This window comes from Emiliania huxleyi (assembly GCF_000372725.1).
Source record: "Emiliania huxleyi CCMP1516 unplaced genomic scaffold EMIHUscaffold_367, whole genome shotgun sequence".
NCBI classification, from domain to species: Eukaryota; Haptophyta; order Isochrysidales; family Noelaerhabdaceae; genus Emiliania; species Emiliania huxleyi.
The window spans coordinates 53,646-65,878 of NW_005199219.1; the positions used below are offsets into that span (position 1 = coordinate 53,646).

General features: G+C 65.2%; 3 protein-coding genes across 3 annotated transcripts in view; 1 reads left to right on the forward strand and 2 right to left on the reverse strand.

Annotated features, from left to right (window-relative positions):
* Window positions 1-4,132: 4,132 nt before the first annotated feature.
* On the reverse strand, window positions 4,133-8,254 carry EMIHUDRAFT_117914 (hypothetical protein; the record flags this gene model as incomplete). The annotated part of the gene is made up of 5 exons (XM_005772066.1): window positions 4,133-4,567; window positions 5,354-5,435; window positions 5,774-5,928; window positions 7,047-7,142; window positions 7,661-8,254. The coding sequence occupies 5 exons, from the start codon at window positions 8,252-8,254 to the stop codon at window positions 4,133-4,135; spliced, it is 1,362 nt and encodes a 453-aa protein (XP_005772123.1).
* A 1,116-nt stretch (window positions 8,255-9,370) lies between these two features.
* Window positions 9,371-9,916, forward strand: EMIHUDRAFT_242746 (hypothetical protein; the record flags this gene model as incomplete). Its single annotated transcript, XM_005772067.1, has 1 exon — window positions 9,371-9,916. The coding sequence occupies one exon, from the start codon at window positions 9,371-9,373 to the stop codon at window positions 9,914-9,916; it is 546 nt and encodes a 181-aa protein (XP_005772124.1).
* Window positions 9,917-10,548: 632 nt separating this feature from the next.
* The window catches only part of EMIHUDRAFT_242747 (hypothetical protein), a gene marked incomplete at both ends in the record, with an annotated part of 4,933 nt that continues 3,248 nt past the window's right edge, over window positions 10,549-12,233 (reverse strand). The window contains 2 exons of the mRNA XM_005772068.1: window positions 10,549-10,649; window positions 11,087-11,144. Of these exons, the coding sequence (XP_005772125.1) occupies window positions 10,549-10,649; window positions 11,087-11,144 (159 nt within the window). The remainder of the gene's footprint in view (window positions 10,650-11,086; window positions 11,145-12,233) is intronic.

A 12,233-nucleotide genomic window follows, 5' to 3' on the forward strand; every position in this document is an offset into this window, starting at 1 on the left:
CGCTTCCCAAGAACCCGTACCAGGAGCACACCGACTACCTCGCCAAGACGCACACCGCGCGCAAGGCGACCTCCTCGATGCTGATCCCGCGGGAGCCGTAGTGCGAGATCTGAGAGCGACCGCGCGCCCTCACTGAGCGTGCCCATCGGCCGTGGAGAGTCGCAGTAATAGCCTCTATACGGATCTACCAGTGTAAGTATAAGAGAATTGTCCCAAACAAACGCATGTGTACGCAACTCTCGTCGGTCTCGAAATAGACGCAAAGCCAACACACATTGGGCTTCCCCCCCTTCTCGCCAACCCACTATGCACTAAATACCGCAAGAGTTCTCTCCTCCTTCTCCGAGATCCCACAGAGCGAGGGCGGCGCTAGGCCCACAGAGCGAGGGCGGCGCTAGGCAGCACGCTACGGCGTCTTCGCAAGCGCACCAAGCCGGATGCTCGACGCAATCTCCCTCACAATCGCAGTACTCTTCTGCCGGCTGGCCAGGGCAGAGCACTGACGGCGGCGAGGGCGGTGCTAGCCGGGGCAGCACGAGAACATCGGGACACAACCAACCTGGCACGCGGGGGTACCCCTGGATGTTGCAGCAGTTCAGGCATCCGTTCGCGATCAGTGGGTTGGCCGCGCTGCAGTCATACTCAGCCGGGCAGCACGAGACCGTTGGAGCGCCCTGATCGCACTCGGGGGGAGGGTCCTGGAAGCCGCAGCAGCCGAGGCATCCGTTCGCGATCAGTGGGTTGGCCGCGCTGCAGTCATAGGTCGATGCCGACGGCGGCGGAAGGGGCGAGGCAGAGAGGGGCGGAAGGGGCGAAGCCGACGGCGGCGGAAGGGGCGATGCCGACGGGGATGGGTGGGGCGACGCCGACGGGGGCAGGAGGGGCGAGGCCGACGGCGGCGGAAGGGGCGAGGCAGAGGGGGGCGGGAGCGGTGAGGCCGATGGCGGCGGGAGGGGTGAGGCCGACGGGGATGGGTGGGGCGACGCCGACGGGGGCAGGAGGGGCGAGGCCGACGGGGGTGGCGACGGCGAGCCCTGTGGAGTCGAGCTGAAGCCGAGGACCGCGCCCGCGAGTAGGCCCAGCCCCAGAGGCATCTCCTGTGCGGGTTTGCGCGATGTGGGTCGCGCGCGCGCCTCCAGGGAAAGAAGGCGGTGAAGGTGGTGGGGATGCCGAGCCGGGAGGGGAGGGTACGGTGGCGGCGACGTGGTCCCCAAGAACCAATGGGTACGGTGGCGGCTCCTGGCGGCTGTAGCAAAAAGAATTTGAAAGGGGCGCACGACATTAGGCACGACAGCATACCAGTCGCGCTCCCAATACGTCCATCACCTTTTGTATGGTCAAAAACTCTTCGGATTTGGAACGGGCGCCCGGCGCCCCTTCGAATGGCGATGAGTTTTGACGCGGTACGAACTAGACCGTGCATGTACACGGCGAGAAGGGAGGCGGCAGAGGGCACAGAGAAGAGGGAGATAGTGGACCGACGGACGTACGGGCACATGTGTCAGAGCGCGCACGAGTGGGTGTGCGAACAATTTCGAAAGACGGTGAGGCCGGGATCGCACACGGCAGGGGTGGCGGGACGGCTGTGGAGCGAAGTGGCCGTAGCCAGCCTCAAACATCGATGTGGGACAATAAGATGAGATTACCAGACGAGAACGGGGGGAAGGACAGGCGGGCGACATTTGACGACGTCGGAGGTCACAATGTGACGACCAAAACGATCTTGGGAGCCAGGGTGAGACAACAGGTCGGGGTGCCACACGGGGCACACCACAGGCGTATTCTAGAGGGAGAAAAGAAACGGGGAATGAGGGGCCCCGCCACAAGGAGTGCGTTTTGGGGATGCAGAGCGTGCAAGGCGGCTAGGGATGAGGCCACAAAAGAGGCGCGCGAGGCAAGGAGGAGAATCGGAGAACGGAGAGACTGGGACGACTGGACACAAGAAGACAGTGATCCATCCACCACAGGCGTCGTTGGCGCACCTACTGAGCGGCAAATGCGCTGGGAATAAGGAAGAGGCGCGTTACTTCATGCGGAAGCTGACAAACACGCGGCGAGGGCGACAGCAAGAGTTGAACGGGCGGCGCCTAACTCAAAAGACACAGCCGCATTCCTGAGACGCGCGAGGGCAGCCTCCTTAAAGGCAACGGGGTCTAGATTTGGAGCGCTCGCCGAAGAGGAGTACGACAAAAGAGCGCCCGTGATTGTGCCTGCACGCTGCCCGCACTCACGGACTCCATGCCTGAAAGAAAAAGAGGGGAGCTCGCAGGAGAGGTGACGAGTGAACTACAGGTAGTGGGGAAGGCAGCCTCGATTGCCATACAGACTTGGGTGCGCGAAACAACGACAAGACCAAGGCAAGGACAGAGGAACGAGAGAAGAATATACAGGATGGATAAAGCGCCTGTTCAAGGCATGGAGGGTGAGCCACGCTGAACGTGCTGAACGTAGAGCCGAACGGGAGGACGCCGGGGAAGACGACTCCGAGGAGGACGACACACCAGTGGTAATCTCGTCGTCAGCTGTCACGATGCACCCGAAGGGGAACCCAGCGCCAGCATCATCCGTGGAGGTACAAGTGTTCGAAGAGAGAGTGGACCTGAGCAACGATATGACTTGGCGGCAAATGATCGCAGTTGGCGTCAGAAGAGTCGTCCTCGCGCGAGGAGAGCTCGATAAACTCAAGGGGCCAAAATATGCCGCGAGGAGGGCAGAGTTGCGCCGAAAGGCGGGAGAAGCCGCGAGAGCACGGGATCGGCAGGCGGCGGCAGCGTCGCTGGACGAGGCAGACGAGAGCGACGCGACAGAGGAGGAAACGACAGGAGGGAGAACGACGAGAGTATCCTGTGCGCCGCAAAGGCCGATCGCGCCCGACGGTGGGGCGGCTCACCGCACACACACACATAGTTGCGAGGCCGAGCCCGCCGGGCGCGTAGAGCCGAGTGGCCGGGGGGGAGGCGGACCAGGGAAATCGCGCGCGCGGCAGTGCGAGGTGACATGTGGCGCGGGCACGGCGGGGGAGACGGCGCTGTGCTAGGGGCGCGGAGCGCACATTGTGGCGCAGAAAAGGGCCGTATGAGTGGGAAAAGTGGAGCTAGCTCCAGTCGCACCGTGGATGGCCAGAGACAGTGCGATTGTGTGTGTGCGGGAGTATGTTGGTTTGTCGGGAGGGAGGGGCAGGCTGCTCACCCACGTGCACCGCGCCAGTGCTTGCACTTTGAATGCCGTGGGGCTCCTGCCCGTGTCCGGGTGTGGAGATGCGAGGGTCGCCCCCCCTTGCCCCCCCCGGGGTCGACCGGCGGTGGCCGTGACATGTGGTTCCACCACCCCTCGTTGGCTTTGCCTCTGACCGCCACCGTTCCCAGGCTGCCTAATGGGATGGAGAGGAAGGCTGGGCGAGCGGATAGAAGCGTGCTCGACCTCGTCGTGGCAGCCTGCACGGCAGCGCTGGCAGGCGCGATGAGCGTCGTGCCACCTGACCCAAGACGGGCCGCAGGCGTCGTACCGAGCGCGTCGAGACCGTGTCCTGATGTGGTCTGCACGGGTGAGTCACGTCGGCGTCAAAGGAGCGACGTGTGACCTGTCCGAGCTTGATCTCTGATCTCAGCGACGTCGAGTCGCCTTCGGTGGCGACAGCTAGGATGCATCTCCTCCTTCGTTTTTCGCGCGATGGCCCTGGGAAGCTGGCGCGTGGCGGCGCACGCAGGCGGACCTTGTGTGTGCGCGGAACGCTTAAATGTTGGGTGCTCCACGTCACTTTTTTTGAGCAGATCGAGCCCCGAGCTGGCCGCAATTTTTCCTGCATCCTGGTCTTTGGCGGGTTCTGAACCACAGACTTTTTGCAACTAGTCCCGCGCGCCCCCACACGCGACACGCCGACACGCGACACGGCCTCGATCGCCATGCAAAGCTCGCTACCGAGCTCCCACGCAACCCTCTTTTCCTGGCTCACAAGCTAAAGATGTTCACGGGCCCCCACAGGGAGTCTCCCGCAAGGGGAGGCCCGCGGGTACTCTTTATAGAGCCGTAGCTGTACTCGTCTAGGCAGGGGTTGTGGCTCCCACGCTCCTGCGCCCGTAGGGCCTTTAGGGGCCTAGAGAACACACACCGCCCTCTCCCTTTGATTCATTTTTCAGTACCAAGTAACCTCTGGCCCGCCGTCCCCTCTGTCCCGACCCCCTGCCAGGTCGACCACCACGCTCGAGCTGAGCCCAGCGCACGCCGCAGCCGCCACCGCGCCGAGGGCCGCCTCGAGCAGCGCCCGCTGGGCGAGGCGGCGCCAGCTCGCCAGCCGGTCGTCCCACCCCTCCGGCGCGGCCGCGTCGTCGCGAGGCAGCGGCGGCGTCGCGTACTCGAAAGCAACCAGGCATCGCGACAAGTCGTCTGCGAGGCCGCGGCTGCTAAACGTGCGCGCGACGCCTCCGCGCGGGGTTGAGGGGGCGGCGGCGGCGGCCTCCTCCGCCTCCACGTCGACGAGGCGCCACCGGACGGAGCCGTCCAGCATGAGCGCTGCTCCGGCGGGCAAGTGCAGCACGGCGGGCTCGAGGAGTCCGGGTGCGGGCAGCACCTAGCAGAAAGGTCTAGGAAAGGTCTAGGAAAGGTCTAGGAAAGCTCGAGGAGTCCGGGTGCGGGCAGCACCTAGCAGAAAGGTCTAGGAAAGGTCTAGGAAAGGTCTAGGAAAGCTCTAGGAGTCCGGGTGCGGGCAGCACCGAGCAGAAAGGTCTAGGAAAGGTCTAGGAAAGGTCTAGGAAAGCTCGAGGAGTCCGGGTGCGGGCAGCACCGAGCAGAAAGGTCTAGGAAAGGTCTAGGAAAGGTCTAGGAAAGGTCTAGGAAAGGTCTAGGAAAGCTCGAGGAGACCGGGTGCGGGCAGCACCGAGCAGAAGGAGGAGCGAGTTGCGTGAGTCGCGTGGATCGTGGGCGTTCGCGGGACGACACGGGTTGTGCAGTGGGTGCGCGGGCGATGGGTCGGGGACTGGGGGCTCGGCGGGGGGCGTAGGCGTGCGTGTCGTGTCGGGACTCTCGGATGGTCGGTAGCAAGCGGCTGTGTCATCAAGCGCTGACAAGAGGAGGCGGCGCGAGAGGGGAGCCGAGAGGGGAGCCTCAAGGCGGGGGCGAGCTCGGGGAGAAAGGGGGGGCTCTGATCGGGCAGACGAGAGAACCGCGACATGCGCAAGCTAGGGAGGGGGGGGGGGGGGGCTCCCTGGTACTGACTGGTAGGGCGCTATCTACTAAAGCGCGTGGCACAGGCGAAAAGGAGAGAGACCCCGAGAGACAGAGACAGAGACAGAAACAGAGGAGATAAAGGGAGAAGGGGGTTGGGGGGCGGGGGGCAGGGCAGAGAACAAGCTTCGACCTCGATCACGGCGCTGCCGCTCGTGAGGGGGAGGAGGACCACCACGGAAGATGACCTCGCCCCCTCGGCAATGCGGCGGCGCCTGGGGGGGAGACGACGGGCGAACGCGCACAGGGGCCGTCAGAGTACGAATTGAACCTGCATCTCGGCCGCATCGCGGCTGCATCGCGGCTGCATCTCACCCGCCCCTCCAGCTCCCGGCCGTCGAGTCCGCGTCGGCGCGCAGCTTGGCCGCGCGCGCCTATCCGAGATTCGGCGAGATTCGGCGAGATGCGGCGAGATTGCGGGGTCGGCGGGGTGCAGCTTGGCCGAAAGGAAGAGAAGGAGGAAGACGATTTAAACGGAGACGGAGAAGAAAGGGAGGGGAGGGGGGGGGGGTGTTGGTGTTGGTGTGGAGGGGGGGCCGCGCGCGCCCTCCACTCCTCCCACGCCCGCGCGACGCCCTCTGTCTCAGCTGAGAAGCGGCGCATCAGCTGCTCCTTGTCCGCGGGCTTCGGGCCGCTCGCCGCCGCCGCCACGACAACGTCCGCCGCCGCCAGCGCCGCCCCCGTTGCCGCCGCCGCGGCGGCCGCCGCCTAGTTGGCGGTGGCGGAGTGTCCCTGTGACCCGCGTGTGGCCTGTGTGTCGCTCCTGCCTGTGTGGCCGTCACCCCCCGTCTAGCGTCCACCCGTTCCCCGCCGGTGCCCCAGTCGCTGGTTCCGGCTGTGTGCTAGGAGAGGTCTAGGAGAGGTCTAGGAGAGGTCTAGGAGAGGTCTAGGAGAGGTCTAGGAGAGGTCTAGGAGAGGTCTAGGAGAGGTCTAGGAAAGGTCCGGGCTGGTTCCGACGGTGTGCTCGCCCCACTACCTCTCCGCCTTCTCCGCCGCAGCGGCCGCCGCCGTGACCGCCGCCGCCGCCGTCGCCGCGATGGGAGGGAGGCGCGGCGAGGGGATCCGCAAAGACTGGTGCAGCTCCTCCGCCGCCGGCGTGGGGGCGAACGAGAGGAGGCGCACGCGCCTCTCTGCCAGCTGCGCGCCGCGCCTGTGCGACATGTCTCGGACAGGTCGTGGACGTGTCCTGGACGCGCCTCTCTGCCAGCTGCGCGCCGCGCCGCTCGCACGTCGCGTCGAGCGCGCACACCTGCTAGCACCCCTGTCCTTATGGGCCCCTACCTTCCTCCCGCGCAGTAGGCCGGACCTTTCCTAGACCCTTCCTAGACCTTTCCTGGACCTTTCCTGGACCTTTCCTAGACCTTCCTCCCGCGCTGTAGCCCGGCGTCGGTGAGGCTTCTTCTTGAAGAGTCGCTGCCTACTACTGCTACTACTGCTACTACTGCTACTACTGCTACTACTGCTACTACTGCTACTACTGCTACTACTGCTACTACTGCTACTACTGCTACTCCTACTACTACTACTACTGCTGCTGCCGCTGCTGCAGCTGCTACTCTGCTGCTGCAGCTGCTGCAGCAACTGCAGTGCACTGCTGCTGCTGCTGCTGCTGCTGCTGCTGCTGCTACTACTACTGCTGCTGCTGCTACTACTGCTACTCCTCCTCCTCCTCCTACTACTACTACTGCTGCTGCCGCTGCTGCAGCTGCTACTCTGCTGCTGCAGCTGCTGCAGCAACTGCAGTGCACTGCTGCTGCTGCTGCTGCTGCTGCTGCTGCTGCTGCTGCTGCTGCTGCTGCTACAACTACTACTACTAGCGCACGCACCCACGCCGCCGACGGCGCGTGCAGCAGAGCGGCCCAGCTGTGCGAGAGGGCAGCACGAGGCCCGGATGCGTTGTAGCCGGGGAGCGCCGCGGTCGCCTGCCTGCGAGGCAGAGGCAGGTCTGGGAAAGGTCTAGGAAAGGTCTGGGAAGGGTCTAGGAAAGGTCTGGGAAAGGTCTAGGAAGGGTCTGGGAAAGGTCTAGGAAAGGTCTAGGAAGGGTCTGGGAAAGGTCTAGGAAAGGTCTCCGCCTGCCTGCGAGGCTCAGACTGCTAACGGGGGAAGGGGGGGGGGGGGGGGGGCTGTGTTCTCTGTCTTTCGGGTGGTGGGGCCGCTTCCCTCGTCGATCTCCTGCAGTCTTGTCTCTCTCGCCAACGCTCGCCTGCTCAGTACCCAGACCTTTCCTAGACCTTTCCTAGACCTTTCCTAGACTGCTCGCCTGCTCAGTACCCACGGGTCTGCGCCCACGTCGTACGCAGCCGCCGCGTCGTACCCCTCGCCGCCCGGGTCGAGAGCTATGGGGAGATATGGGGAGATATGGGGAGATATGGGGAGATATGGGGAGATATCCCTCGCCGCCCGGGTCGAGAGCGCTGCCATCGTCGGCGTCGTCGCGGACCGACTCGCCGTCTTGCGCCTCCTCCTCGCCCTCGTCCTCGTCCGAGCGGAAGAGGTCGAGGACCAGCGCCGCGTCCGCCTGGTCGCCCTCTCTCACCATGAGCGGCTGCAGCGCCGCCGCCGCCTGCGTGCAGCCGAGTGCGCTGGGCGGCTGCGCCTGCAGCCGCGAGAGCGTCATTCGCTCAGCAAAGACTGCCCCCACCGCAGCGCGGTTGCGCGAGAGGTGCCCGTCTCCCACGTGGACCGCCGGCAGCAGCGCCGCCGCGGCAGTGGCCGCAGCAAGTGCCGCGGTCTTCGGGTCGATTGCGTCGGCGGCACGCGCGAGCCTGGACAGCATCAGTGCGGGGAGCTCATCGGCCTCGGGCTCCGACAGCTGCGCCGGGAGGGCGTTGCGAATCACGCAGCAGCCATGCTCATCGAGTGCGGCTGCGGCAGCCTCGCCGCTGCCGGCTTCGGCGACGCAGTGCGTGCTAATCAGCCCAGGCAGCGCGAGCTTTCGCCGCCTTCGCTCCTCGAGCAAGGCGATGGCGGCCACTGCCGCACCAGCCGTGAGGCCTGCCGCCTTTACTGCTCGTCGTAAGCGTCGCAGCAGCATGTCGGAGGACGGCTCAAAAAAAAATAGGAAGTGACCAGTGCGGTAGATGGTAAGCTCGAGGCGCGTGAGCCGGACTTGTGAGCCGGACCACCCCCTCTTGTTATCTGCGTTGTTGAGCCAGGACTCAACATACTCGGGCTTACTCATCCCAAACTGTCACTCCCCTTTCTCCCGGCCGAGGTGGGGCGCGCGCGGGGGCGGCGGGTGTGCGGCGAGTGTGCGGGATGTCTGTGGGCCCGAGAGCGATATGCCCTGTCCGCCTTGCGTTGTTTCATAACATCGAAGGCTAAGCTCAAAAAAATAAACCGCGTCCACTCGTCGCGCCGCATGTGTGTGTGTGTGTGTGTGTGTGGGAGGGGAGCTCTTTTGGACGAGGTATATGTGTCTGTGTGTTTGCTTGATGGCAGGGAAGTCCAAGGCAGCGGCGAGCGGCAGGTGGCGTCGGCGACGTACTCAGGACACGATGGCAAAGCCCACAGCGCAGCATGCGCGGCAGCAGCTCGCCGGCGGCCCGCGTACTCGACCCCTAAATAAACTCAAAGTCCACCACAGCCTCCAGCCACCGCCTCCACCCTCGAGCCGCCACCGCTGCCGCTCTCGACGCCGCCCACCGCGTCAGATTCCAGCGACGCGCGCGGTGATCCGAGTCGCAGAGCCGCGCCGCACCAGCAGCAGCATCAGCGCCATCAGCACCAGCAGCAGCAGCAGCAGCAGCAGCACCAGAGAGAGAAGAGCGCCTGCCGCTCTCACGCAGCCCGCAATCCGCCTGCCGTGCGCGATCGACGCTCGCAGACCTCCGCGTAGTGCACCGCGCAGTCTCCTCGAGGACCAACGCAGTCCAATCCAGCAGTGCAGGATGATGTACAGCAGTGCAGCATGAGGCGCCCGCAGAAGCGCTGGATGGTCGTGCGAGCGCAGTGCGCGTCGGCGGCGAGCCGCGGCGCCAGCCGTCGCTCGAGAGAGCGGCGCCGCTGCGAGCGCGCAGCAGCCGCCGCGGCAGAGACGAGCCGCGTCGACGGCCGCAACTTATAACTGCCATTGGCGGTATTCTCAAGTGTCCATGCGGCGGTAAAAAGAAAGCGCGACCGCCGCCCGACCACGCCAGGGCGACCGGCGATGGCCACCCTCCGCCGCTTCTCGCCCTTCGACCTGCTCCGCTTCAACAACGTGAACCTGGACCCGCTGACGGAGACCTTCACGATGGGCTTCTACCTCCAGTACCTCGCCAAGTGGCCGCAGTACTGCTTTAACGTCGACGCGCCGCACGGCCGCTCGATGGGGTACGTGCTCGGCAAGGCGGAGGGGTCGGGCGCGCCTGGCAAGCTGGACGCCGGGCTGCCGTGGCACGGACACGTCACGGCCGTCACGGTGCCGCCCGAGTACCGCCGCCTCGGCACCGCCCACGCGCTGATGGGTCTGCTCGAGTCGGTGTCGGATCACGAGGCGGCGTGGTTCGTGGACCTGTTTGTGCGGCGGTCAAACGGCGTCGCCATCAGCTTCTACGAGAGCCTGGGCTACTCCGTCTGTCGGCACGTGCTCGGCTACTACTCTGGCGACGAGGACGCATACGACATGCGGAAGCCGCTCTCACGAGACGCGGACCGAAGGTCGGCGGTGCCACTGCCCAATCCCATACACCCGGAGGAGCTGGAGGACGATTAGGGCCGCGCGGTCCGAGCCGAAGCCTCCGCGGCGCGCGGCGCGCCGATCTGCCCGCGGTCGTGTGTGTCTCTCGGTCGGGCGGGTACACTGGGAGTAGGCGACAAGGCGCGAGCTAGCGCCAGCGGGGTGGCCGCGGTGCCGGGGTGGGAGTGGGAGAGACGGTACACAGCCCACACCCCGCCGTGCTGGCATGTGCTGGGTACGGCTCTTCCTCTACGCTCTAGATTGTATAGTGCGGCAAAACGCGCGCCACACACACACGACGAGCAGCTCTGCGCGCGGAGCGACCGACTCTCCGCCCGCGCCGCAAGTGGAGTCTGGAGACCGGGAAGACAGGTGAGCTACATATACGTGTCTGGAGTCTGCCTAACCGCACTACATCAGCAGCGGCGCGGCCGACGACAGCACGACACTCGACGGGCGGAGGCACGACCGACGGGCGCCTCTCGCGAGTCTCGACCAAGCCGACACGCCAATGCCCCGGGCTCGCACATCGGTCGTGCCTCCGCGCCTCCTCTCCGCCCGCGCACGCACACATGCGCGCGTGGAGTCGCGCGTGCTGCCGCCGCACGCCCGCCGCCGCACGCCCGCCGCCGCACGCGGCCTCCTCAGGCGTAGTGTCAGGCGTCGCGTCAGGCGTAGTGGAAGAAGTAGAGCTTGAATAGCAGCAGCAGCACAAAGTGGCAGGCCGCCATCCCGCCGAGCAGCGTCGCCATCTTCCGCTTTGCGTCGCCTGGACGATGCGGCGGACCGGAAAGGTCTCGGAATGGTCTCGGACAGGTCTCGGAACGGTCTCGGAACGGTCTCGGAAAAGTCTCGGAAAAGTCTCGGAAAGGCGTTGACGATGTGGCGTCGCGACGTGTGGACGAGGTGGCGTGCCAGCCTCGCCAGCCGCCCGTGAGTACGAGTGGAGCGCGAGGCGAAGTCAGGCGGCCGAATGGCGCGCGCGGTCGAGTGAGAGTCGTCACTGTCTGTCTGCCTGCCTGCCTGCCTGCCTGACATGTGCATGTGCATGTGCATGCACATGCACATGCGCATGTGCATGTGCCTGACATGTGTCTGTGTCTGACATGTGTCTGACATGTGTCTGTGGACATGTGCGTGTGCATGTGCATGTGTGCATGTTGTGTCTGACATGTGTCTGACATGTGCATGCACAGAGACATGTACATGTGCATCTAGGCTCGGGCGCGCCCTCGCCGTACGGGAAGCAGTCGCTCAGGTGCGCCTGTTCACAGCTGCAGGTGTGAAGAGACGCCGTTCACAGCTCGCCGTACGGGAAGCAGTCGCTCAGGTGCGCGTGGAAGTTTGAGAGCAAGAAGAGCGCCGACACCCCGCCGCCCGCCTGTTCACAGCTGCAGGTGTGAAGAGACGCCGTTCACAGCTCAAAGAGCGCCGACACCCCGCCGCCCGCCAGCACGAGCAGCCAGCGTAGCGGCTCGGAGGGCAGCACGCACCTGGCCTCGGGTAATCTCGGGTAACCTCGGGTAATCTCGGGTGATCTCGGAGGGCAGCACGCACCTGGCCGCGGGTAATCTCGGGTAACCTCGGGTAATCTCGGGTAATCTCGGGTAATCTCGGGGGGCAGCACGCACCTGGCCTCGGCCCAACTCGAGGCGATCTCGAGGCGATCTCGAGGCGACTCCGAATCTCGAGGCGATCTCGAATCTCGAGGCGATCTCGAATCTCGAGGCGATCTCGAGGCGACTCCGAATCTCGAGGCGATCTCGAATCTCGAGGCGATCTCGAATCTCGAGGCGATCTCGAATCTCGAGGCGATCTCGAATCTCGAGGCGATCTCGAATCTCGAGGCGATCTCGAGGCGGCGCGCGCAGGATCGAGACGGGCACGAAGACGCCGAGCGTGTAGCCGTAGATGCAGATGATGTCGACGAGCCTAGATTAGCCGAGATTAGCCGAGATGAGCCGAGATTAGCCGAGATGACGCCGAGATGAGGCCGAGATGACCCGAGATCTGCAGATGACGTCGACGAGCCTACCCTCGGGTCATATCTCGGCTGAGCTCGGCTGAGCTCGCGTGAGCTCGCGTGGAGCGGCGTGTGGCTGCTCTTTCTAGTCGCTCTTTCTAGCCACGCTGCCTATTCGCAGCGGCTACCCTCGCGCCGCCGATGCTCTCGCCAGCAACGTACACCGCTGACGCCGGCGAGCCTAGGCAGGGGAGGCGGGGGAGAGGGGTGTCTGGCCGAGGTGTGCACGGGCGAGATCTGGCCGAAGTACGCAGGCGGGAGATGCTCGGGAGATGCTCGGGAGATAGCCGAGAGAGTGGCAGACTAGCAAGAGGGGGCGGGCGGGGCGCC